This window comes from Anarrhichthys ocellatus, unplaced genomic scaffold, assembly GCF_004355925.1.
Source record: "Anarrhichthys ocellatus isolate YVR2014 unplaced genomic scaffold, GSC_Weel_1.0 scaffold16, whole genome shotgun sequence".
NCBI classification, from domain to species: Eukaryota; Metazoa; Chordata; class Actinopteri; order Perciformes; family Anarhichadidae; genus Anarrhichthys; species Anarrhichthys ocellatus.
In genome coordinates this window covers 4,714,040-4,737,277 of record NW_022280046.1, presented here as the reverse complement: position 1 = coordinate 4,737,277, position 23,238 = coordinate 4,714,040, and the positions used below count along the sequence as shown (strand labels likewise).

Here is a 23,238-nt window from a genome sequence, read left to right as displayed (position 1 = left end):
GTGTGTGTGTACCTCCTGAGGTCTCCCCACACTTGTTTGCACTGACGGATGATCTGGAACATGTCCTTCATCTCCGCCTCCTGTCTGCTGTTCTTCAGATCCCTCTTCATCTGCTGCCTGTTCTTCTTGAGCTCCTCCTCCGTCAGCTCCTTCATCTTCGGATCAAACTTGCCTTCCTTCATCCTCTTGACCACCGGACCTGATCGCACATGCACACACACACACACACACACACACACACAGAGAAATCCTTTAAAATGATTTCACACTGGAGTTTAAGTGTAGACGCAACTGCTTTCAACAGAACAGCCAAACAGGCAACCAATCAGAAGCCCATGTTCATGTTGTTAATATCCCTTTTGTTTTGATATTTTAAAGTATGTATAAGTGTGTGTGTGTGTGTGTGTATATATATATATATATATATATATATATATATATTTTGAGGTTTATTGGATATTTAGTATATTATTTCAGTTGTTACAACAAGCAGTTATATTTAGTTGGCATGTGACATGAAGTACAAGAAGGATCTGTGAGTGGAAACACTAACTGGCAATGAGATGTCAAAGAATGAAATATGCAAACTCATTGTAATCTGACCTTCAAGTCAAAAAAAGACAAGCAAATGTTTTCTCACCTTCACCCTCCTCTTCTTCTTTTATTTTCGCTTTAAATGGCATAGTCCTCTTCTGCGGCCCCCCGTCGGCCTTGGAGAAAGGAAATTTGTGTTCCCGCTTGTCTCCATCTCCACCCTTCGGTCTGCCCTTTCTCTCTGTGTTGTCGAAAGCTTTGTAGGGCTTCTTACCGCCTGGTTTTCCACCAAGTTTGGTCCCCATGGAATCTGAACAGAGTGAGACATGCCGATGACAAACCTGGTTGAAAGCGATGACGTGCACAGCTGGCTAAAGTAAACTACAGCTTACCTTTTCCTTTCTGTGGGAACTTCTTTCTGTCTTTCGGAAAAGAGTTTTTGGGGGATTTAGCCTCCATCCTAACGGAGCATCACAAAGGAAAAAGGAGACGAGGACAACAGCAGAGAGACGGACAAGTAATCAGAAATCTGGGCTCCAAACAAAAATCTCAAACCAGCGCCCCACATATTTCCAGGCCTATTTATTTAGAGGCTGAGCAGTAAGTATCTAAGATGAAGGTGCCTGCTGAAATTAAACTCTACAATATAATACACTGGAGGTTTTCCAGGCACGTCCAACTGGGAAGAGACCCCGGGGAAGACCCAGAACACGCTGGAGGGATTATATCTCCCAGCTGGCCTGGGAACGCCTCGGGATCCCCCAGAATGAGCTGGAACATGTTGCCGGTGAGAGGGAAGTCTGGGTCAGCCTGCTTGGCCTGCTGCCACCGTGACCCGACCCCGGATAAGCGGAGGAAAATGGATGGATGGATGGAATATAATACATTTCAAAATCAAGTATCGTAGTCTTTACTGCTGTTAGTATCTTAAACTTACATTCATTTGGCCTTCAAAAATAAATAAATTGTTGTTATTTTAGAATCCATAAACAACAAACTTAACACAATGTAATGACATAAATAAGTAGGTGGAAAATTACGAACCATTAAACGGCAATTCATGTTAAAAGTGAATATCACGCAACGTTGAATACACTAAAATGTGGTATTAAGTAAATGTGTATCTGATAGCGTCTTTAAAGTGTTATGCTACTTCACAGGGGGAGATATAGGACGCAAACATTACCAGTTTCTTACAATAAGAGGCACTGTTATAAAGACAGACAACAAGAAACTACCTCCGTCTGCTAATCATCGTTAGCTAACCACCCAGGAATACTGTAACACTGTTTCATGACCGACTGTTACTTTATACTTTTGATACGTAAGCACGTTTTGCTGGTAATACGATGACGTTACTTGTTGCATTTGTAACGTTAATTAAGTTAAACTTGATTAATGTTAGTTTTAGATCACTACTTCACCTGGATAATGTGAGATTTGGGGTATTTTTTTTCCCGAAGCAATAACCTAGCTTATAGCATAACTAATGCGTTAACGTTAGATGTCAACACATATTATTACTGTGGATAACGTAATGCGCTTCTTTGCTTTATCCCTCCCAGTAACACGAACTATAACACAATATACACGTTTTTATTGGTGTAACTTACATTCCAGATGTACACACGCGACGTCTCAGCTCAGTCACATGCGTTCTGTAACCGGCACGGTTTACGGCACAAAACGTCCAATCAGACTAAACCTCGCTGTCGTAAAGCGTAGGTCGTTGCAACCATGGAGGATGCTTTCCGAAATGTCTCAGCAACAACTCTGACGTGGGACATTAACCCTTACCGTTAGCGATATTTTGTCTCTAGGACGGTGAAAGCATGACTCACCCTATTCTGCCTCTGGTTGTCTTTTCTAATCCCAAAATAAAGCAAGTCAAAAAGACATCTACATTTAACCCTTGTAACGCAAAAAAAAGAGGATTGAGAACTACATTAACCAGCATGCTTTGCAGAGGAGTGACTTTTCTTGTTGCCTCGCAACGCCTCCAAACTAAAACGGACTAGCAGACATTAATCAAGTCAAACTTTAATGGAAAACGTTTAATTGTTTGTTCGATACAGAATAGCTGAAACTCTAATGTTAGCTAGTTGCTAACGCTGTGCTGTACTTTACTGTCACACAGATTGTAGAGCAGCTGAAGAAAACACGACTTGTGTGGGTGAGCGGGCTGAGAGCACACACACAGCGGCGCAGGGACACATTGAAGGTAACGTTAGGGACCTTTCTCCATCAAAAACGTTTTTTACCGAGGCCAGCGTATTTTTTTATTTGCAATTCAAGCGCTTAAAACGTTTAACTTTGCGTAAAGCGCTCCGCTCGTCACTGTCCAATCACAGTTGAGAAGGGGCGGGACAAATAGTTGTGGACTTATTGTGTGTGTATTTTTACTGCTGTATACTTTATGGTGCCTGGACAGGATCTGGACACACCAAGTACAAATCATTGAGGGAAAAATGAACATGATGGTGGCTGGAAGCTGCTGTCAAATGTTTCCTCCTCCCCAGGTCTAACAATAAAGTTGTTCTGCACACTACAAGTGTTAGAGGACTTTACCTCTTCAAATGTGTCTTCCCTCTCAATGAACACTAGTGAAGCAGCAGGAGCCTGAAGAGGGATCAGAAAAGCAGCGCTCTGCAGACATGTACAAGTATGAGGAACTCCACTCCAGACCGTCCATCACACCTGACTCTGAAATCCCAGAGAACCTCCTGTACCTCTCGTATCCTTCTTTGAAAATGACTTGAGTTTCATTAAAATCATTTGATGCCACGACTTTCTGTCTTCAGTGAATCTGATCTTGATCCTTAATCTGTCCTGCATTCAGTCACTCCTTTGGCTATGACAGTGGGCGCAGGAGGAACCTGCAGCTCCTGGATGACAGGACTCTGATCTTTATAGCAGGCAACCTGCTCGTCCTGTTGGACGTTTCCACCAAGGAGCAGAGATACCTCCGCTCCTGCAGTGGAGGAGGAATCGGCTCCATCACGGTAAGATGGCTGAGTGACCTCTGAGGCTCCAGTCTGTCTGTGAGTGAGTGCAGGAAACACTGAGGAGGTGGATAAACAGACGGATATTTAGGCCGAGTCAAGTGCAACTTTGAAATTGTAGTACTTGAGTAGCTGTTTGAGGATTTCTACTTTGACAGAGCTATATTTTTTGCAGGAAAATATTGCAGTATCAACATACATGTTTTATAAGCAGAATTACAATACCATTAGAAATGAAAAGGCATTGCTAAAGTATCAAATGGGCAAAAGAATATGAAGGATCACCTAAAATGTACTTACTTTCAAGTGAAAGCATCAGTAAATTAACACTTTTCATTAATACTTTTGCTAAGTTCACATAGAATACAATATAATGTAATATAATACTACATTATCAAAGTACTTTTTGTATTGCTTGTATAAAAATTGCAATTTAGGTCTCTATACTTATCCTCACTATTCTAGTGTAGAGTGACTTTGACAATCTGCACCTAATGATGTGCATCATTTGACAAAATGTATGCAGACTTCATTTTGATAGATAACATAACTCAGTCAAGTTTAATGAGTGTACAAACAGATAACATACACCATAATGTAAATCAATGGCTGCCTGGAACTGTGGGGAAAAATAGAGTTTGCAGCTTTGAAAATGGTCAGCACCCCAGGAGAACAGGGTAAACATTTTAATATAGATACAACCATAAAACTCCCCCATGTTGATCATCTACATTAAGGCGATTATTTCATATACATTTTCTCTGAAATTTTACATTTAGATAGGAAAAAAAGGCATTATCTTATGACTTATGTGCCAATTTGCAGACATTTCTATAGCAGAAATCTGAACATTGGATAAATTCTTTGTTGACAGAGTCAAAGGTTTTTATTGAGGGGTTTTTAGAAATCTCTTTTCTTCACTCCATAAATCAGAAAATACTGGCAACAGCCCAAAAAGAATCAATTTTCACCATGTTTTTTCTGATAGAATATTTGGTAAATCAGGCTGTGATGTGAACAACCCCCTCAGTAATCACCTTCAGAATATAGTTGGAAAGTTGGAAACTGGAAAGTTTGGTGTGTGTGTGTGTGTAAGTGCCTCTGAAGTGGAGATCTGACTCAGAGTTTGAGAAAAAAATAAACTAATTTTGAGAAAACAGCCTTTAAAGATATGTATTGTAAAATTCCATACATTTTGCAAGACACTAAAGGGGGAAATACCTAATAAATATAACCATGAATCTACCCCAGTTGATGACTTACATTAAAACAATTATTTTTTATATTACAAGTTTTCTGAAAAGTAATGTTTAAATATGGAAATATGGCATTATCTAATGCTTTGCAGATTTGGTTTTACAGGTGCATGTATGAGCATCCCTAAGAGTGTGCTCAGTGATCCCTCCTACAGTATATGATATGATGTGATGTGAGATTTTAAATGAGGTCACTGATATATATACAAGAATGTTTTATTTCTAACTCCAAATTTGTGATATTCTGCATTAACATGTATGTGGAGACAAAATGCATCACTGACTATTGCTTAAAAATGATTTCTGTGTGTGTGTGTGTGTGTGTGTCAAGGCACACCCTAGCAAGGAGTACTTTGTTGTAGCAGAGAAGGGAAAGCAGCCCAACATCATAGTGTTTGAATATCCCTCGCTACGACCGTTCTGCATCCTCAGAGGTAAATGGGACCAAGATGCATTGAGATCTACTTTTTTTTCCAAATGTGATGTTTTTATCGATGATAATCTTTGAACCTTCACGTGTGTAGGCGGTACAGAGCGGACATACAGTTTTGTGGATTTTAACCCTGACGGGAGCCTGCTGGCCAGCGTGGGGTGCGCACCGGACTACATGCTGACGCTGTGGGACTGGAAGAAGGAGATGGTGATGGTGAGCTGCATGGCAGTTTCTCAGGAGGTCTACCGAGTCAGCTTCTCCCCGTACAACCCGGGTCAGCTCACATCCTCAGGATCTGGACACATCAAGTAAAGGGTCCTCCTAAAACCCGGCACCTCTGTTAAAGCACTGCTATAAAAATTACTCCAGACATCAGAAGCTGAATAATTCTCTCTTACTGATTTTATTTTATTTTTATTCAAATAAGGTGAAAATACCTTCTGTCCTTCTCTCTCCCAGGTTCTGGCAAACGGACAGCACATTCACAGGCCTTAAGTTGCAAGGACTCATGGGAGATTTTGGGAAAACTGCAGCGACTGATATTGAGGGCTGCGTGGAACTTCCTGACGGAAAGGTCTGTGCCCTGCTTTTCTGACAGTTTGGGGTTTTGCGAAAGTCAGGAAGGCCTCAAAATATATGCAACAAGACCCTCACAAAATCCTAACCCTAACCCACTAAATCCAGTTTGCAAGGTCAAAAATATTTTAGATTCTAAAATCCTCTAAGACTCAACAGTTACTTCTGACCATCTCCTCCTGTCAGGTGGTGTCTGGCTCAGACTGGGGCAACTTGTTGCTGTGGGATGGGAATGGCATCAAGGTGGAGATTTGCCGTAAGGAGGGGCGGAGCTGCCACGCTGGGATGGTCCAGCCCTTCGCCCTGGAAGACGGACAGCTGATGACGATTGGCTCTGACGGAGTGGTCCGGGTAAGATCCTCGCAATAACACAACCTCAATACGCTTCACTTTTAGAACGTGTCTGTGAAGTTTGACATCTGATGTTTTTCAAAATGAGTTTTACTAAACTGAACAATGAGCACATGTGAATGTTTGGTCATCAGTGGCGGATTCATACACATTTTGTGTGTCCGTATTGGACTCAAAAACGTTGCCAGATAAAGTCCAAGCACAGACACAGAAACACAACACATTTGGCTCCAATCTGAAGAGGCTCTGTATTTAAATTAGATAATTTATTTTAAAAGCTAATCGAGCAGAAATGATGATCCACATGGAGATTCTCAGTTTTCTTATAATAAGTATGTCTTCTGCCACCATGCAGGGTTGGGACTTTGAGAGCATCGACACTGCCGACGGTAACCGCGACGGCAGCAGGTTTGAGCTCGAGCCCATGAACGAGTTGGTGGTCGGACACAAAGTCTGCCTCTCCTCTGTGGTGAGGAGCTCCGTGCATGACTCCTTCATCTGTTTTGCTCAGGTCAGAGGGCCAAAGGTCAACGGTCACTAATTAAAACCATTTGCAATACATGATCCGCCCGTAGCTTGATCAAAAAATTCCGAACCTAATCCCTCCGCTATGCGGTCTTATAGGATTCCAGCGGAGCCATCTGGAAACTGGATCTTTCATTCACCAACACTGAGTTTCTTTCATAGAGACGTTATGTGTACGTTAAGCTTTGTATGAAGCAAAGTACATTTCTCATTCTATAACTGTGATCTTTGAAAAAAATCTTTTCCTAACTGTGGTGATTGTAAGAACAAATTGTGTGTGTGAGGAGAGAAAATTGCTTGAATTGATCTGCACCTTTTTAAAAAGTCAGTGTATTTGTCTGTGAATAATGGAAACAAGAGTATACCGTGTGTATACCTGTTTTGCACGACATTTTACTGTTGGAGTGTCGCATCACACCGAAAAATTCAGTCGGCAATTGTAATTAATTAGGTCACACAAATCAAAGGTGGACCAACAAGAGAAAGGAATAAAGTCATCATTGCATTTATTTTTGTTTCGGTGAAGTGTTTGTAGTTATGTAGCTATAGGTAATATTGTCCCGTCCGAAGGGGAAACGGTATTGCAAACAGGGTTTGGAGAGTTACTCTAAAAATGTATTCCGATACAATCGCTAATTAAAAATGTAGTCAATAACTTAATCCAAGTATCGTGATATTAAAGTAACTGGACAAGAAATTAAGAATAATCTTGATGAACTGCAAAATGTGTAAACCATCCTGCTTTGTGATAGCATGCACTGTACTGTGATTATGCCTTACATGCAAAATAATTGCAAAATTTCAATGAAACACTTCTTACTAACGTTGGAGGCCATTGTGTGAGACTCGTGTTGAAATGTGTGCGCATGTGCAGGGTATTACATCCTTTATTTATTTTAATACTTTATTTTAGTATTTATTTTAAAATGTATTTTGAAATTGTAACGCTGCCAAAAATCTGAATTTTTGAATCTTTCTGTAACGGAATAAAGTTACCTTTTTTTTTTTTTTGCATCCTAATTTCGCACTGCAACGCCGTTCCATACATTCTGTTACTCCCCAAGCCTGATAGCAAACCATATTGTATCGTCACATGTTATGATGAATGAGTAAGATGAACAAACGCAGTGTCTTCTCCCAGTGAAGAAACAGTTGGTGTGTCATCTGTGTGTGCAGACTCCTGATCCAGAGTGCCTGTTTTCCTTCCACGCCGGGGCGATCCAGGGCCTGGACGTGTCGAGGAAATCTCACCTGATGGCCACGACTGCTTTAGACCGTGAGTGCCACGCATTCCCACACCTGCACACTTACAGTACATGTTCGCAAATACACGCAAAGACACATTTACACACACACACGCATTGTAAAAAGGTTCTCTGTCTGCTTGTCCCTGATCTCCAGGTTCAGTCAAAGTTTTTGACTTCCTGGCCAAAAGAGAACTGACCAGCAGTCGCTTCAATCAGGGCGGTACTGCCCTCTGCTGGGCTTCACCTTTGGTGAGTGTGATGATGTGAAAATGTGTCATGCTCCCACATGAGCACTCACTGAAAACTGACCTGTGAGGCTCTGGCGTTTTGTCTTTAGGTGAACCAGAGTGGAAGTCTACTGGTGACGGGCTTTGAGGACGGGGTGGTCCGGTTACTGGAGCTGTACGACCCTCAAAGGCTGCCCGTGGTCCCCGGGCGCAGCCCCAAAGGAGATGCCAAGCTGAGCCTCAAACAGGCCTTCAAACCCCATAATGCCCATGTAACTGCTATTGCATATGAGCAAAATGGAGAGATCTTAGCCACGGGGGTAAGAGGTTTTCCAAGAAAACACCGGGTTTCGGAAAATGTACGTTTTGAAATAGACTTAAAGGTTTGAAGGAATACCTTTTAAAACCTATCTTTTGAGTTTTAACACCTGCTGTCTGTGGGCTTGAAAGTTTTGTATTTTGCTCCTTTGTTAATGCCGACAGCTATGGTCAGCCTGGACTCTGGAAGTATTTTAGGCAGTTAAGCGATATTTCTTGAGGAGGAAGTCTCCTTAAGTGTAAGACATCGTTAGACCTGATAGCCGTGTGGTTAGAGCGCATTTCCTCAGCAGTGAGTTACTACTGTTACTGTCAATTCAACTTAATCTGACAGCTTTTGTTGATATAGGGGATCTCAGCCTGTGGTAATGATGAATATGAATTATTAGCTCTTGATATCACCTCGCCCTCAATCTCATAATGGCATTAAACACACATGGAAATACTAATCTGTTGGACATTACCACTGGTGGAGAGGTTTGAGAAGTTTCTACAGACACTTAATTAGGCCATGGTTTTGTTTCACTTATTCGTCTCACCTTTCTGACCTCTCACCCCCGCCCTCCCCCACAGAGCTCCGACAGCACTGTGTTCTTCTTCACCGTCGGGGAGAAACACGACCCCATCGGCTTTGTCCACGTTCCTGGGCCGGTGCAGGCGCTGGAGTGGTCACCTCATTCCCACGTAAGTCTGGTCTCCCACCGTCTTGCACACAAATGTCTCTTGTGAGGAAAAATGACATGCTCAACCGATTTCTGTTCCCATTTTACCCAGAGTGAAAGCAGGCTGCTCATCCTGTGTCAGAGCGGTCATGTGGTCGAGGTGCACAGGCCTGATCCAGAGGCCCAGAGGCCGACCAAAACCTTCCAGCTGCTTGAGCTGCCCAGCATATATTTCAGGTTCAGGAGTATCAAATCTCGAATCGAGGTCTGTGCTTTTTATGTCTTAGATTTCGTTTGTAGGGTATTAATTGTTGATAATGATAATGTCCCTTTTTATGGCTGTATTACGTCATACTGTATGTTTTATTTTTAATCAACACCATAGTTACTCGTTGTGTGTCATTCAAGTATTTTTCTTTCCTTCATTTCCTTTCTTCTTCTTCTTCTCCTTCTTCTTCTTACATTTTTAAAAAACGATTTCTGCACGATTTTTGTGGAAATAACCAACTCCATGTCAGGTTTAGACCATTCACATTTTCATTTATGCGTTTGTGTATTTCAGAGAGAGGAGGAAATCACAAGACGTCAAGCCGTAAAGGAGAAGAAGAAGGAAGAGAGGTTGAAGGAATCGAAGCAGCTGGACGCAGAGCCAGTGGAAGAAGAGGAGGAGGAGTTGCCCGCTATCTCCATCCCCGACCCTCCAAGTCCTCTCTACTGTGGCTTCTACTCACAGCCTGGCCAGTTCTGGCTCTCCATGGTACACACACACACACACACACACACACACACACGCCACTAACCACCACTAACTCACCTAACCTTAACCACTGACCCAGAAATCAGCTTTTTCCCAAGGGCGACACAGCTTTTGTCCCCAATTGGACAACCCGTCTACAATTAACTGGTCTTTAGTCTGAAATGTGACCTTGAAAGCAGGAATGTTGCGCGGTTGCCATTCTGTATAAAAGGTACGAAATGAGGGGAGTTGTTCCACCGGCAGTGGAGGTGGTAACTTCAACGTGCAACACGCTGACACTGTTCTGTTATAAGTCACACCTCTTTTGCTTCCGGTATGATGGCATGCTTTCTAATAACTCACACTGGGGCAGCATTACTGTAAACTTTCAGTATTTGGTCCAGTGTAAAAGAGCAAAGTCAACGTATTAAATAACAACAAATTATATATTAAAAACGCTCCAAAATTGTACGGTGTACCATAACATGGGTATGTTTCGAAACTATTATCAAAAATCTTTAGACGATACCCAGCCCCACAGTTTAATTGAAACAAGATTAAATGCTAATACCTTATCACAGAAACAATCCCAGAGGACATTTGGTTTTTCCTTAAAGAATTGATCCATTTCTCCTGCAGGGTGGCTTTGACTCAGGTTTCCTGTACCACTGTAAGTTCTCTGAGAAGCAGGACCAGGATCCGGACCAGCGGCAGGATGAGCCCTTTGACTTCCTGCCTGTCCACAGCACAGATGACGACCCCATTCGCTCTGTCACCTTCAGGTAGCTGGAGGAAAAGTAACAAATCCGTCTTCTTTGTACCAACAATGATTCCAAGATCAAATGACTGAATTGAATGTGAAAATGTCACGCGTAGTGCTGAACCCACAGAAAACTGTCATCAACTCTCATGAACTGCCTGTTTCAGTCTCTTATTAACCGCAATTTCAGCAGCAACAGGCAACCAACTATAGCTCTGATCAACACAATTGCACAGACAGTTAATAAATAGCTGTAGAAGACGGCGTGAAACATTTAGCTGCTAAAGAGCCACATATTTGGAGTTCAAGACCAAAACAGAGCTAAAAGGAGAGTGAATATTGGACTATATTGGATAACGCAGAAAACAAAACAATCTTCTTCAGCAAAAACTGTTTGAAATAAGGCCAGAAATCAAGGAACTCTTTAGAAGGCAAACTGTAGAGGCCCCTTCACATTTGGAGCCACAGTGCTCGTACCGGTATAAAGTTTCCCTCCTTGTGTTTTGCCGTGTAGCTCCAACAGGCAGCTGCTGCTCTGCGGCATGCACTCAGGCTTCATCAGGGTTTACCCTCTGCAGCCCGGCGACAGCAGCCTCACCTCCATGCAGGCCTACTGGGCTCTCAGTGTCCACGACAACCAGTACGGACACCTGCGGCACATCCGCTGCAGCCACGACGACCACTTTGTGCTGACCGCGGGAGATGACGGCAACATCTTCTCCTTCAGCCTGCTTCCTCCAGAGGAGCTAGAGAAAGGCCTGCAGAAACAGGGGGCCACGGTTCCTTCACCCAGGGTCAGTCCATTTTATGTATTGTGGCTCTATGGATGAACGAAGTCAATCTGCCAGTCGCTCCACCACTATTGGATGGATCGACAGACATAGAGTGATATTTTGTAGACGATCATGTTCCCCAGAGGTTGAATCTTGTCGACTTTGATATTTCCGCTAGTGCCACCAGCAGGTCAAAATGTTCCCTTTTCTGGTGGAATATATCTACACATACTGAATCTATTGGCACAAAATTTGGTACAGACATTCATGGTTCCCAGAGGATACATTCTAATAACCCTAGTGCCATCGTGAGGGTCACATTTGTGGTTTTGAGCTACATAGCTATGCGACAGATTCGCATTAACCTTTCATCTTCTGCTGTCATCTGGTCAAGATGAATGACCTTCCCATCAGCCTCAGCTGTTCTTTTTGTTTAATGCTAATCAGCAAATGTCACCATGCTGGTGAATGGTACAGACATTCATGGTTCCCAGAGGATACATTCCAAGATACCAAGATGGTGAACAGGAAGAACATACCTGCTTAACATCAGGATGTTAGCGTTGACATTGTGAGCATGTTAGCATGTCGATATTAGCATTTAGCTCAACGCACTGCTTTGCCTAAGTACAACCTCGCTAGCATGGCTGTAGATTCTTTGTCTTGCTTCTTGTTAAATTGTTTTGTGGACTTTTTTGATTGATCTACATCGAGGCGCTAAGGACAGAGGATGTTGTACGGATTGATATATAAATAAAATTGACAATGGCAATGAGCTCCTTCTACATGAGCCAGGTACGAGTATGTGTACGAGTATTATAAATGCAGTAACAAGTGAAGTTTGGTAAATGTGTAAAACATTTTGCAACATCTTCCTACAATGATATGTATTTCCTTCAGGAACAAACAGCCTATAAGATTAGTTTCTGTGTCTGTTGCAGGTGAAAACCAAAGGACAATGACACATATAGAAAAACAATATTCTTCACATTTCGTAACCTTATGAGTTTTTTTTCAGTCTAGGACAGATGAAAAGATGTTAATCGTTGTTGGGGGCAAAAAAACCCTGTTTTGGACGGAGTGTTGCAGGTTGGCCAAATGGATGGTTGTAGATGAATATCAATGAAAATAGTAATCCTCTTGTTTACATGGTATTCTAACAGGTGGGTCTTGAGAATGAGGCGTTAGCCCAGGACATTGAGGACCCAGCTGCCTACAGGTGAGCGTGAATTATCCGTTTTGGGATAATTTGGTCCTCCTCTTTTATTTTGTCACTTCATTCTTGTCTTCTGTGTATCTCAGTGTATCACTGTTGTTGCTTTCTGTGTCTCTATTTGTGAAAGTTATTTGCACAGTAGAAAACTGTATTGTCTCTTCATTTTATCATTTTTTTATATATTATATTTGACATTTCGCTTCATCTATATTTAGATGTCACTGTGACTCCAGAAAAAAATGAAAGTTCCATCTCGTCTAACCCACCCCGACTCTCCCTTGACTCCCTCCAGCATAGAGACGACCAAGCAGAAGCTGGAGGAGGACCATCTGCACCAAGAAGCCGAGCTGAAGAAGGCGGCGAAGCGCAAGAAGCTGGCCAAGCTCCGGAAGAAGTTTAGACAGCTGCTGGACGTCAACCAAAGTATGCCGGAGCATGTTCGCCTGAAACCTGCGGTACAGACACACACACACACACACACACACACACCGTCACGTGGTATGCCATTGAAGCTGCTGTTTGGTTTTAGTATAAAACTAAAAGATTCACGCTAGAAACCACACACATCATTGGTGCATCTGTCCGTCTTATCCCCCATCAACCCTGATCTCCACTACAACTGTAACCCTGTTACTTAAGTGCACGCTAACACACCATTCAATGCGGGATGAAAAGCTGGCCCTCAAAAACGAAACCATTAAGGTTTGGGATTAGGACCTGGTTTGTGTGTAAGGTTAGGGTAAGGCATATTATCATTACGGTTTGGATAAGTCTCCAGTGAATTAATGTGTGTCAGTGCAAGGTGCTCAATTGTGTGTTTGGCATGTGTGTATTTGTGTGTGTAGGAGCTGGAGGTGCACCCCTGTTTCAGGGAGCAGGTAGAGAGGGTGAAGGCCCAGCGGGTGAGGGAGCTCAGAAAGCAGATGGCCGAGGAGGAGGAGCGCTGCACCATCGTGCTCAGCAAACTGCATGACTGGTGCTGACTAAACACACACACACACACACACACATACATACATACATACATACATACATACAGAAGGACATCTAATCAGTCAGATAATTGCTGTATCATTGACCTAAATACAGTTAATAATAGTTGCTAATTATTGTCTTTTAATCAATGGTGGGATTTCTTTTCTTTTGAGATAATGGGTTGTTATTTAGCTAATTTGAAACTTGTCTATGTTAAGACTTTGGTAAATAAGTTTTTTCTAGTTTACTCCACATGTTTCAACTAAGTTTAAGACTAGAACAAAAAACGTTTTTGACGTGTTTTTGGATGAAATGTTAAACCATCATCTCTTCATTCGGAGTCAACAGAAACGGAGGAATTCATTTATTCCAGCCGACTGGCATCCTAAGACGTTTTGATTTTATTTAGATTTCGCCCCTGTTGGTAAGTTAGGAAGTGGATACAACCAGCCTCCAGAATGAAACCCTCATCTCTTGTGTTTGTTTTTCAGGTTCAAGGACTCTCCGGAGGCCAGCATGGTCACTGTGGTTGCCATCGGCACCGACCATAGAGTCTCCACTTACCATCTGCCGGCACTCGCAGAGCCTTCATCCCAGCCCAGACATCCCAGCCCAGACATCAGCAGCACTGGCGGACATAAAGCTGCTGGACTAGAATGCAGACAATCAAGAGCCGAGCCTGCAAAAGACGGCAGCTTAGTAGAAAGTAGGAAAGTGTTTGTGTGTTTGTTTCACCTGTCAAAAACGTGCCTTTTGTTTTGTAAAAATATATTTATTGGGAATTTGCAAAGTACAAAATGTGTAAAAAAGTGTCATCAAATTCCTTTTTTATCATAACACTTAACAAAAGCAATTAAGAAAGACATAAAATATAAAAATAACTCTGCCCCCCCCTTCCCTGTATTTTAAATTTGTTACATCGTTCAAAATTGTGCAACAAAAATGAATTGTAGAAATACAACAGTATATGATAAACTAAAAAATAAATAAAAAATAAACATAAGTTCGTAGATCTAAGGTTTCTTAGGTCGTCAATCATAAGGGTCTATCAGTGGTAGGATACCTGACAGAATACAGTATATAAGGGTTAGGTATGTGGAAGACAAGCTTGACCTATCGCCTGTGTGTGCTCTCCAGTGGAAGAGGTGTTGCCCCGCCCGCAGCCTCGTAAACCAGAAGTAAAGCTGACAAATCGGCAGCTCGAGAGACTCCGGAAGGCTGATGAGAAAGCTGGACAAGCTCGAGCCAAGATAGAGAAGAGGAAGCAGGAATGGGCCCAATTGTGAGTGTCATGTCCAACAACATCGCCTCAGGCCTCTGGGCTCAAATTCAATGTACATGGCATCCTCCATTTTTCTTCATGGTTCTTCCAAATTGTAGTGCCCGATTAACCCGCTAGGGGGCGATGGGGTTGCTACTGTAACTATTGCCAGGATGGCGCAAAACTGGAATGACTTGTTGGTGTCTCAGGTACGCAGAGAAGCCAAACGAGGACTGTGAGGATCCGCGGGATGTTCAGGCCATCCGCGAAGCCATCGAGAACATCGGAGACTTAAAACTGAAGTTAGACAAAGACTCTACGGTGCCGAAACACCTGAGGATGACTGCTGAGAGGAAGAGAGCAGCTCTGATGGGCCTGGAGGAAAATGTACGCAAACACATACACAAACAGAAATAATCAACAGTCTAATGAAACAAATCAGTTGATTAATAAATGATGGTTGCATGCATAACAGATTACTTTACTGACTCCGTCCATCCCACTAGATCTTTAAAAAGCAGACTGAGATGAATCAACGGATTGTGGCGTTGCGGGACTCCAAGGTTCTTCTATTGTCTCAGTTGAAGGCTCAGGCTCAGCAGGTCCAGCAGGTCCAGCAGCGTCTGGCGGCCCACCTTCACCGCCCTCCACCTGCCCTGCCCGCTATGCTACCAGAGGAAACCCCAGAGAAGAAGCTGCAGTACAGCAACGCCCATCTGGAGCGATACAGGGTTCTGAGGGAACAGAGGTACAAGAGCCAGGTTTTAGTCTGATCCAAGACCAAGTCTAGAGTCAGAAAATAAGATAAATATATAAATATAATAAGATAAATAACAAAGGTGAGTGTAGGAAGGGGTGACTACATTAAAAAGAATGGAAGATATAACACTAACAACCCTGCCCCGATTTGGTGTCATGACTTGTATGATCACAAGATGCTCTCTTGTTTATTTTAGAAATTAATAAAATAATCCTAACTGTAAAAAATCAGCCCACATACTGCACTGAAACCCCAGTTCAACCAGGTCTGCAGCCGGTTTTAGTTAAACCTCAGATACAATGACCTCTAAAAGTGTTTAGGTGATAACTACAGGACACAGACAAACTGCAGCTTCTTAAGATACAGTAATGGGGTTTAAGTGATCATGTGACTTTAAAACTGACTTTAAACCACAGCTAAGCTAATAGCAGGGCAACATCCCCAGGATGTTCTAAATAGCTGCTGATTGTGTGTTTTTTAAAGGAAGGCATTTCCTTTGTTATTTTCAAACAGTTTCCATACTCTTGAGCTGGAGGCAGCCACACGTTTACTGGAGGAGCTGGAGAAAGGGATGGAAGAAGAGGAGGAGGAGAGAGGAGAGGAAGGGACTCCTAGTCTGTCCGCTTCATCTGTATCCAGAGAAGAAGAAGAGACGGCAGAGGAGGAAGGTGTAGAGCTGAGCGAGCTCGAGGAGGAGCTCCGGAAGGAGGAGGAGATCAGACTGCTGTACGAGCAGGACTGTCTGCTGGAGCAGGTACGTTTTTCATCCAATAAAAGCAATTGACGTTAAATATATATTCATGAGCAAAATATCTTCTGGAACTCCCTGAACATCTCAGGCTGACGGTGTATAACATTGTGGTATAATCCGTGGATGTGTTTTTCATCGCCAGATGGAGAGTTCGGTGTGTCAGTTTGACGCCGAGCTCATGCTGCTGCTTCACCAGAAGCTGCGTCTCGACTGTCAGCTGAAGATGGCCGACCTCCGTCAGCTGACGCTCTACCAGGAGCTGCGGATCCTCGAGGAGGCCGAGAGGAGGGAGGACGTCCTAGAGCAGAACCTCAACAAACGCATTGAAGAGGAGAGCAACATCACAGTGGGAGAGAGTTTTTAAGTCGTCCGCCATCTTTCTGACAAAACAAATATGCTTCTATTTCAATAAATCCAGCTATCACACATAGACGTGATTCAAAGCAGGTTTCCATAGTTCCGCTTTGCCTGCGTTAACGACAGTGATTGTGTGTGAAGGTGCTTTGAGCGCTGCCAAAACTCTGAGCGACTTCCACTGAATGCTGCGCAGGTTCAACACGTGCCAACACATCGATAGATTCTCATGTACGTTTTCGTTCCATCCTCCCCTCTCTCTCTCTCTCTCTCCTCTCAGTCTGAGCTGGAGGACTTCAATGAAATGCTCCAACTGAAGCAGGAAGACATAGCTAAGCTGCAGGAGAAAGAGACGGCTCTGAAGGCTTCCTTCCAGGCCTCACTGGGCCAAGGAAACAAGTTTGAAGAGTTTCTGACCAAAGTCTTCAAGAAGAAGATCAAACGTGTCAAGAAGGAGGAGCAGACAGGAAGTGAAGGTACGCAAGTATGATTGTGTGATGCTGTGTGTGTGTGTATCAATGTGTCCTTTATGATCCAATTGTGTGTTTGCAGAGGAAGAGGAGGACAGTGATGAAGACGATGATACAGAGGGGGGAGAAGCTGCTCTGGACGGCATTGTTTGCCCACCAGGTCAGTATTTTTTCACAGTGAAGTGTGAACCTTTAAATTCTTACCAGTGTAGCAGTCGGTTTCCTACGAACTAAAAGAGAAACTCAACCCCTGAGTTCAAATTGCCTCCAGAACTTGAGAAACGTATCAACATGGGCAGGGGGGCTCTAAGACACACCCATCCTCGTCTCTCGTTGCTGTGATTGGCTAGCACTCATTGCCAATCTATTGAGCGATGACTTTGTTCGGCTCATTTTTCCGTAATCAGTGTAGCATTACGATCCCAGCACAGCACAAGCCTTTTCTCTCTTTTGTGTGGATCCGTGTTGATTGTGATGATGATGTGTGACTGATTATCTGGCGAGCAATGTGCTCTCCTACGCTGTGACAAAGATTTTGAATATGATTTTAAACGCATCAATCTGGTGCACTTTGAGAGCAAAACTAAGACGCGAAGATGCAGAACTTTGTGCTCTTAAAAAAAGACGTCGCAAGTGTGGGTGTGTGTGTGTGTGTGTGTGTGTGTGTGTGTGTGTGTGTGTATGTATCAGACTGTGACCCAGAGTTGTTTGAGGACACACTGCAGCTGCGTGAGCGTCGGCTGGACCTGGAGGAACTGCTGGTGGAGGAGAGAAAGAGTGCTGAAGCTCTGAAGAAGGAGTGCGACACCCTCTTCAAGAAGGTCATACTCATCTTCCTGTCTCCTCATCTCATCTGGCATGTTTACCTTCTAATGTGTGCTCTTTTTGTCAGCTCACATACTGGTGTGTGTGTACATATTTCTGATAACACACACACACCTGGGGGAGCGATAAGTAACTAAGAGAAATTCATCTTAACCATGCGCCTGAGACACAAAACTGCTTATTAATACATATCATCCACATGTGATTGTTAAATACAACCCATCAGAAATAGGAGACAAAACAGAACAGAGAAATACAAAAAACGATCAATATATAATAAATAATTTAAATACAAATCCAGTCAAATGGGGTGCAGATATTCCAAAAAGGCAGCCCAAAATCCCTCCCATTCATGTTGACAGTTTAAATTATTAGCTAGCAGTTCCTCCATGTGAATAACCCGAAACAAGTTCATGCTGTCAGTTTTTAAAGGCACAGTGGAGTTGATGTCTTCCAGTCTTTGAGAATAAGTTGTTTTGATAGAGCTGTTTGAATGTGTGAAGGGAGAATTGAAGAGTCCTCTAAACATCCAAAGAGAGCCTCTGTTAGGAGAGAGAGAGTCTTATGGTTAACCCCAGAACAAAAGAAACAATGTACCAACATTTTAATTACATTTACAGATTGGAGACACTAAGGGGTAAAATGTATGCAACATGACGTTAGAATAATGCAAACAGTGAATCACTTGGTGATTCACTGTTTGTGAATAAACCCGTTTCTTCTGATTATTGAACAACTACTGTACGAATACAGGGAGGTGCAGTCGTCCATGTTTTACCAGGCAACACAGCATTGAGTTCCCTTTTCCCAAATCTTGTTTAAACAGTTGACCGACACAGAAACCTTTAGAGAGGTAATCCACAAATTTGGTGATAAGCTTCTTACTCTCTGGCGAAAGAGAAAGCAATTCCAAAAGAGTGTATCTCTTACTAGTGGACTCAAAGTGGGGGATGTTTTCAAAAAAATAGATTGTGTTAGATTGTACTTTAAGGAAAGATGCAAATTTTGTGGTGTGTTTGTCTTGTCTGCTCGCCTCTGCAGGAGAAATCAATGAAGGCCAGTCGGAAGGCAGCAGAGGACGACCTTGAGTTGATCAACAGGGAGACGCAGCGGAAAATGAACGAACTGGATGTGGTGGTTCCTCTCAGACTGCACCAGGTATACAGCCCAAAACTGTGGAGGCTCACTGGTGACAAAACTGGTGTTTTGACTTTGTCATCTCATGCAATTACTCCATCCGTCAACCAGATTAAGTTTGACCTAAAGTCAGACCTGAGCCAGGCGTTGGTGATGGACGTGACGGAGCTCAACAGGCTGCAGGAGCGCATCAAGCAGTTGCATGTGGAGAAGAGTCGGCAGAGAGATCTGTACGGTGAGACGCGCAAGCATCGCGCCAGGCTCCTCCGTGAACGCAGGGACATGGACGCCAACATCCAGGGTGAGCTCCCCACAGGCCAACGCCTGGGTCTAGATCTGGTTTAACCTGAAACCTCTGATTACGTGTTCGGGTTAGATACCGGTGAAATTCAGATGCACATCAATGATTATGGCCAGTGCCGGAAAAATGACATTGTTAGATACTGATCTCTGTGTTGTTGTGTGTCGGTGTAGTGCTGGAGAAGCGCTGCAACGAGCAGATGATTGCGAAATTTGGGAGGATTGTGGATCTGGATGCTCTCATGACGGCGCCGGGGAACAGGAAGCTGGAGGAGCTTAAGCAGAAGAAATTACTCCGAGAAGCTGGCCACGCCAAGGAAATGAAACAGTTGGATGTACGCTGACCTGTGTGTGTGTGTGTGTGTGTGTGTGTGTGTGTGTGCATGGGCCTTAGGCAACCGTGAGATATCTATTTTGTTCTGATCCTCTTTACCTGAAGTTAAACTTTATGTTGTTTTTAAAGCGAAATGAAAAGCTTAAATTGGAGTGTGTTTATTGATCTTTTTCTGGATTTGTGTGTGATATTCAGAGGAAGGTGGAAGAGGCCCGTGATAATCTGATGGAGGTAACCAGGCGTAACACAGAGCTTGTCCTCTGCCAGACCAAACTCGTGGACCAGACAAGGGAACTGGACCGTAAACTCAACGCCAGGCAGAAGAAAATGGTCATTTCTGCGTATTGAAATTATTTCATATATAATATTGATCAAAGCTGGGAACCACATATGCTAATATGGTAGATTCCAACTTCCCTTTCGCTGACCTTGTTTATGCTTCCGCGTCTGGACAGCCTTGGCCGTCCGTCCATACATACGTACATCTGGTCGATTTTTATGAAAGTACATCAGTGTTTTTATATCAACAATGTGAAATAACTACATGTTTTGTGATGAACCTACGGGGATTATAACCAGCTGTGGAGCTCTACGGAGCATTGAAGTGTCTTTTATTCCATACGGCACATTTCTAGCTGGTGAACATAGTGGCGCATTCAGTAGCTCATGACCCAGATACTCAAAGACGCAGGAGGAGCCACTTTGACCCCAGTGGGATTATAAAGTTGCTCTGTGCCTGCTGGGTGTGGAGGTTTGCAGCTGCTAATATGTTGCCACTATATAAGGAGATAACGTGTGACATATTTGTGAGTAAGTTAGTTAGTCTATTTCATTTGATATGGACATCACAGCAGCATTAAGACCAGACGCACTGTGTTGAGTGTTTGTTGCGAATAATTTACAACACCTGTCCAAAGGAGGCTTTATTTATAACAAGTTAAAATAATTAAATTGGAGGCACTCTGGTAGCTCACTGCGTAGACCATTGAGGTCCTTGCTGCAGTGGCCAGGGTTTGAGTCTGGTCCAGGGCCCTTTTTTCCTCATGTCATCCCCTGTCTCTGTCTCTCACTATCAAATAAAAAAATATATATATTGTGTTGCATTTTCAACTGCTTTCGGGTTGTTCTGCAGCCTCTAAGTGCCCAAACAATGAATATATTTTGGGCACTTTTACCATTGTCCGTCAGATCCGATGACTATTGGACAAAGGTTCTGGGTCAGATTTTAAACCCAAGATGTCCTGACAGCCCTTTAGCCTAGCTGAGTGAAGGTGCATTGGTGACTATGCACCTTGTGTATTGACATACCGTATATGTATGAGTTTGTTTGTGTCTGTCCATCTGTACACTGCATGTTTATTATAAGTATCTCTTTGTGTGTTTCCAGGGCAGACAGTTCCAGGACAACAGGAGCCGTGTGGACCAGGAGGAGGTTTTGAGGCTCCAGGTGCTGGTGAAAACCCAATCGCAGCAGACCGGGGCCCTCAGGAGAGAGATTGCCCTCCTGTCCCGTCAAGGAGGCCACGTCCTGCCCCCGGGCCGGGCCCCACTGCCCTCACTGCCCCCGCTCGCCCCCTTGCCCACCCTCAGAGGCCGCACCCACACTGGCTTCGTGTCCCGTAAAGGAGGCCACGTCCTCCCGGCCGACCATGCCCCGCTGCCCCCGCTCACCCCCTTGTCCGCCACACCAGCAAACGAGGATCAACAGGAACAGCTCAAAGTACAAATGTCGCCCAGCAGACAGGGAGCTACTTAACTGAGAACAGAAAACGCATACTGTCACTGTAAAGCAAGGGAACTGTGCTCAATAATAGCACTTTCTTCGTAATTATTGCTATTGTTAGGATTAAAAAATACTTCAGTTGGTTGACTCCTGTGTTTGTTCATAATTCAAAGCTTTAAACGATGAGGGTGGTTAAATCTGTATTTACTGAAAGCTACCCATTGGAGTTTTAAACCCTTTGATACCTCTCATTTTCCACATTTCCACTCAACACCTTTGAATCCATAGTTGTCGATCAATGCTCGATTACCCTGCTTCTATTAACCCCTTTGAGCATTTTCACTCTGTGTTAAGACCACTTAGCTGCATCCTAACCAAATGGTTAATGATCTACTTCTGTCAGCTGAGTCCGGTGAAGCCTCCAATCTAAATGTTGCATTTTACACACATTTAACACAATCATAGGTATTCATAATCCAGCACTCTTCATGATTTAGGTCCTTTCTAAACTTTTCTCTGCATATGTGATCCCTCTTTGGGGCCTAATAGGAGGGGAATGTGTGAATTAACTGCCAATGTGGATGGTGTTCAGCTCTATGTTGCTACCAATCTTACTGATCATTCAGAGCTCTCTATTTTAGTGACAAAGTAAGCCGACCTTTGAGTCTGACTGTATACTGCTACATTGTGTTTTGAGTCATATTCACTTTGTAGTGTTTTGTGTTAGTTCAGCAGTTGTTTTGGCCCTCTTACCTTTGTAACAGTTACATAACAGAAATAAATATTAATGAAAGAACAGTCAGTCCCATGATCTAATATTTACTTTTGTTTGTTGGTTGCGTGATTGGCTGTTACAGCCCGCTGTACAACAGTGTTCACTTACCATGTTACAATTAAAGTTAAAATCACGTCTCATACTCTGACATCCTTTGGAATCTAATAGCTACACATCCCAGATTCTTTTTTGTACACAAAATCCAGTTAAAATGCACAACTGTACATACTCAATTTACTGTCGTACTTAGTTTAATAGTTTGCTAGTATCTTTCACATCCATGTTTGGGACAGTGCTTGAGCCGTGACTTGATATTTCACAAGTACACACATGAACGCAGATTGAGAAAGGCTATTTCCATAGACACACAATGCCTCGCTGAAACCACTCCTTAGATTGTTCTCGCCAATCTGTCCAACAACCCTGACGCAAAACGTAAAGTATCGAAAGAGAACCTTGTGTTCCGCCCAATATTTTATGCAAATTCTGTGACCATGGGCAACATACCAAAACAATAGCATGCAAAATAAACAAAACCTTGGGTGAGGCACTTAGAGAGATCACTCTCCTTAAGAAAAGCTAGAGCTGAGAAAACAGCTGTAGGTATATATAAGAACAATATATATGTATAAATGTTATTTACTAAAATAAAATGAAAGTTGTAAAAGCAATAAGAAAATAATAATACATACAAAATAAATATATAAATGACTAAAAAGTTGTAAAAACATACAGTATTTCAAGTCCAGCAAAAAGACCATTATCAATACAATAAGTCCAGGATATGACTTATCTATCTTATCATCAGAGAACTGTTGGTGAGGTGATAAGAGAGAAGACCCAACTGGTCGGGTCAGCAGGACACGCAGCAGACAGCAGTGGATTTCAAAGGCAAGCAAGGCATGTTGAACCAGCTCCAACATTGACTTTTCATCTTTGCGACTAGTGTCAGCTGAA

General features: G+C 43.0%; 2 protein-coding genes across 5 annotated transcripts in view; one reads left to right on the top strand and one right to left on the bottom strand.

The window, feature by feature from the left end:
• Positions 1-2,282, bottom strand: part of pum3 (pumilio RNA-binding family member 3) — a 9,663-nt gene extending 7,381 nt beyond the window's left edge. Inside the window, exons 1-4 of one of the 3 annotated variants that reach the window (XM_031855949.1) lie at positions 1,579-2,282; positions 927-994; positions 641-844; positions 13-199 (exon numbers count right to left, since the gene is read on the bottom strand). In XM_031855949.1, coding sequence (XP_031711809.1) covers positions 13-199; positions 641-844; positions 927-993 — 458 coding nt within the window. In that variant the 5' untranslated portion in view covers position 994; positions 1,579-2,282. The remainder of the gene's footprint in view (positions 1-12; positions 200-640; positions 845-926; positions 995-1,578) is intronic. The other 2 variants (XM_031855950.1, XM_031855948.1) reach the window with 2 other exon arrangements.
• A 45-nt stretch (positions 2,283-2,327) lies between these two features.
• On the top strand, positions 2,328-22,295 carry cfap44 (cilia and flagella associated protein 44). 2 transcript variants are annotated; one of them, XM_031855946.1, is made up of 34 exons: positions 2,328-2,755; positions 3,139-3,268; positions 3,374-3,536; positions 5,124-5,226; positions 5,317-5,533; positions 5,685-5,799; positions 5,988-6,152; positions 6,508-6,663; positions 6,777-6,824; positions 7,854-7,953; positions 8,079-8,173; positions 8,262-8,471; positions 9,043-9,153; positions 9,244-9,396; positions 9,694-9,888; positions 10,507-10,649; positions 11,142-11,421; positions 12,564-12,619; positions 12,909-13,071; positions 13,462-13,592; positions 14,083-14,297; positions 14,729-14,873; positions 15,062-15,239; positions 15,359-15,600; positions 16,126-16,366; positions 16,506-16,709; positions 16,998-17,193; positions 17,270-17,347; positions 17,878-18,008; positions 19,054-19,170; positions 19,261-19,450; positions 19,624-19,784; positions 19,979-20,113; positions 21,171-22,295. In XM_031855946.1, the coding sequence occupies exons 2-34, from the start codon at positions 3,189-3,191 to the stop codon at positions 21,537-21,539; spliced, it is 5,286 nt and encodes a 1,761-aa protein (XP_031711806.1). In that variant the 5' UTR covers positions 2,328-2,755; positions 3,139-3,188; the 3' UTR covers positions 21,540-22,295. The 2 variants fall into 2 exon arrangements, with proteins under 2 accessions (XP_031711806.1, XP_031711807.1); XM_031855947.1 differs by lacking the exon at positions 19,979-20,113.
• The last annotated feature ends 943 nt before the right edge of the window (positions 22,296-23,238 follow it).

Coding starts and splice junctions, on each gene's coding strand:
- cfap44 (XM_031855946.1), top strand. CDS start 3,189: ATGTACAAGTATGAGGAACTCCACTCCAGACCGTCCATCACACCTGAC. Junction 3,269..3,373: donor GAGAACCTCCTGTACCTCTC/GTATCCTTCTTT, acceptor TCCTGCATTCAG/TCACTCCTTTGGCTATGACA. Junction 16,367..16,505: donor AGGACTGTCTGCTGGAGCAG/GTACGTTTTTCA, acceptor TTTCATCGCCAG/ATGGAGAGTTCGGTGTGTCA.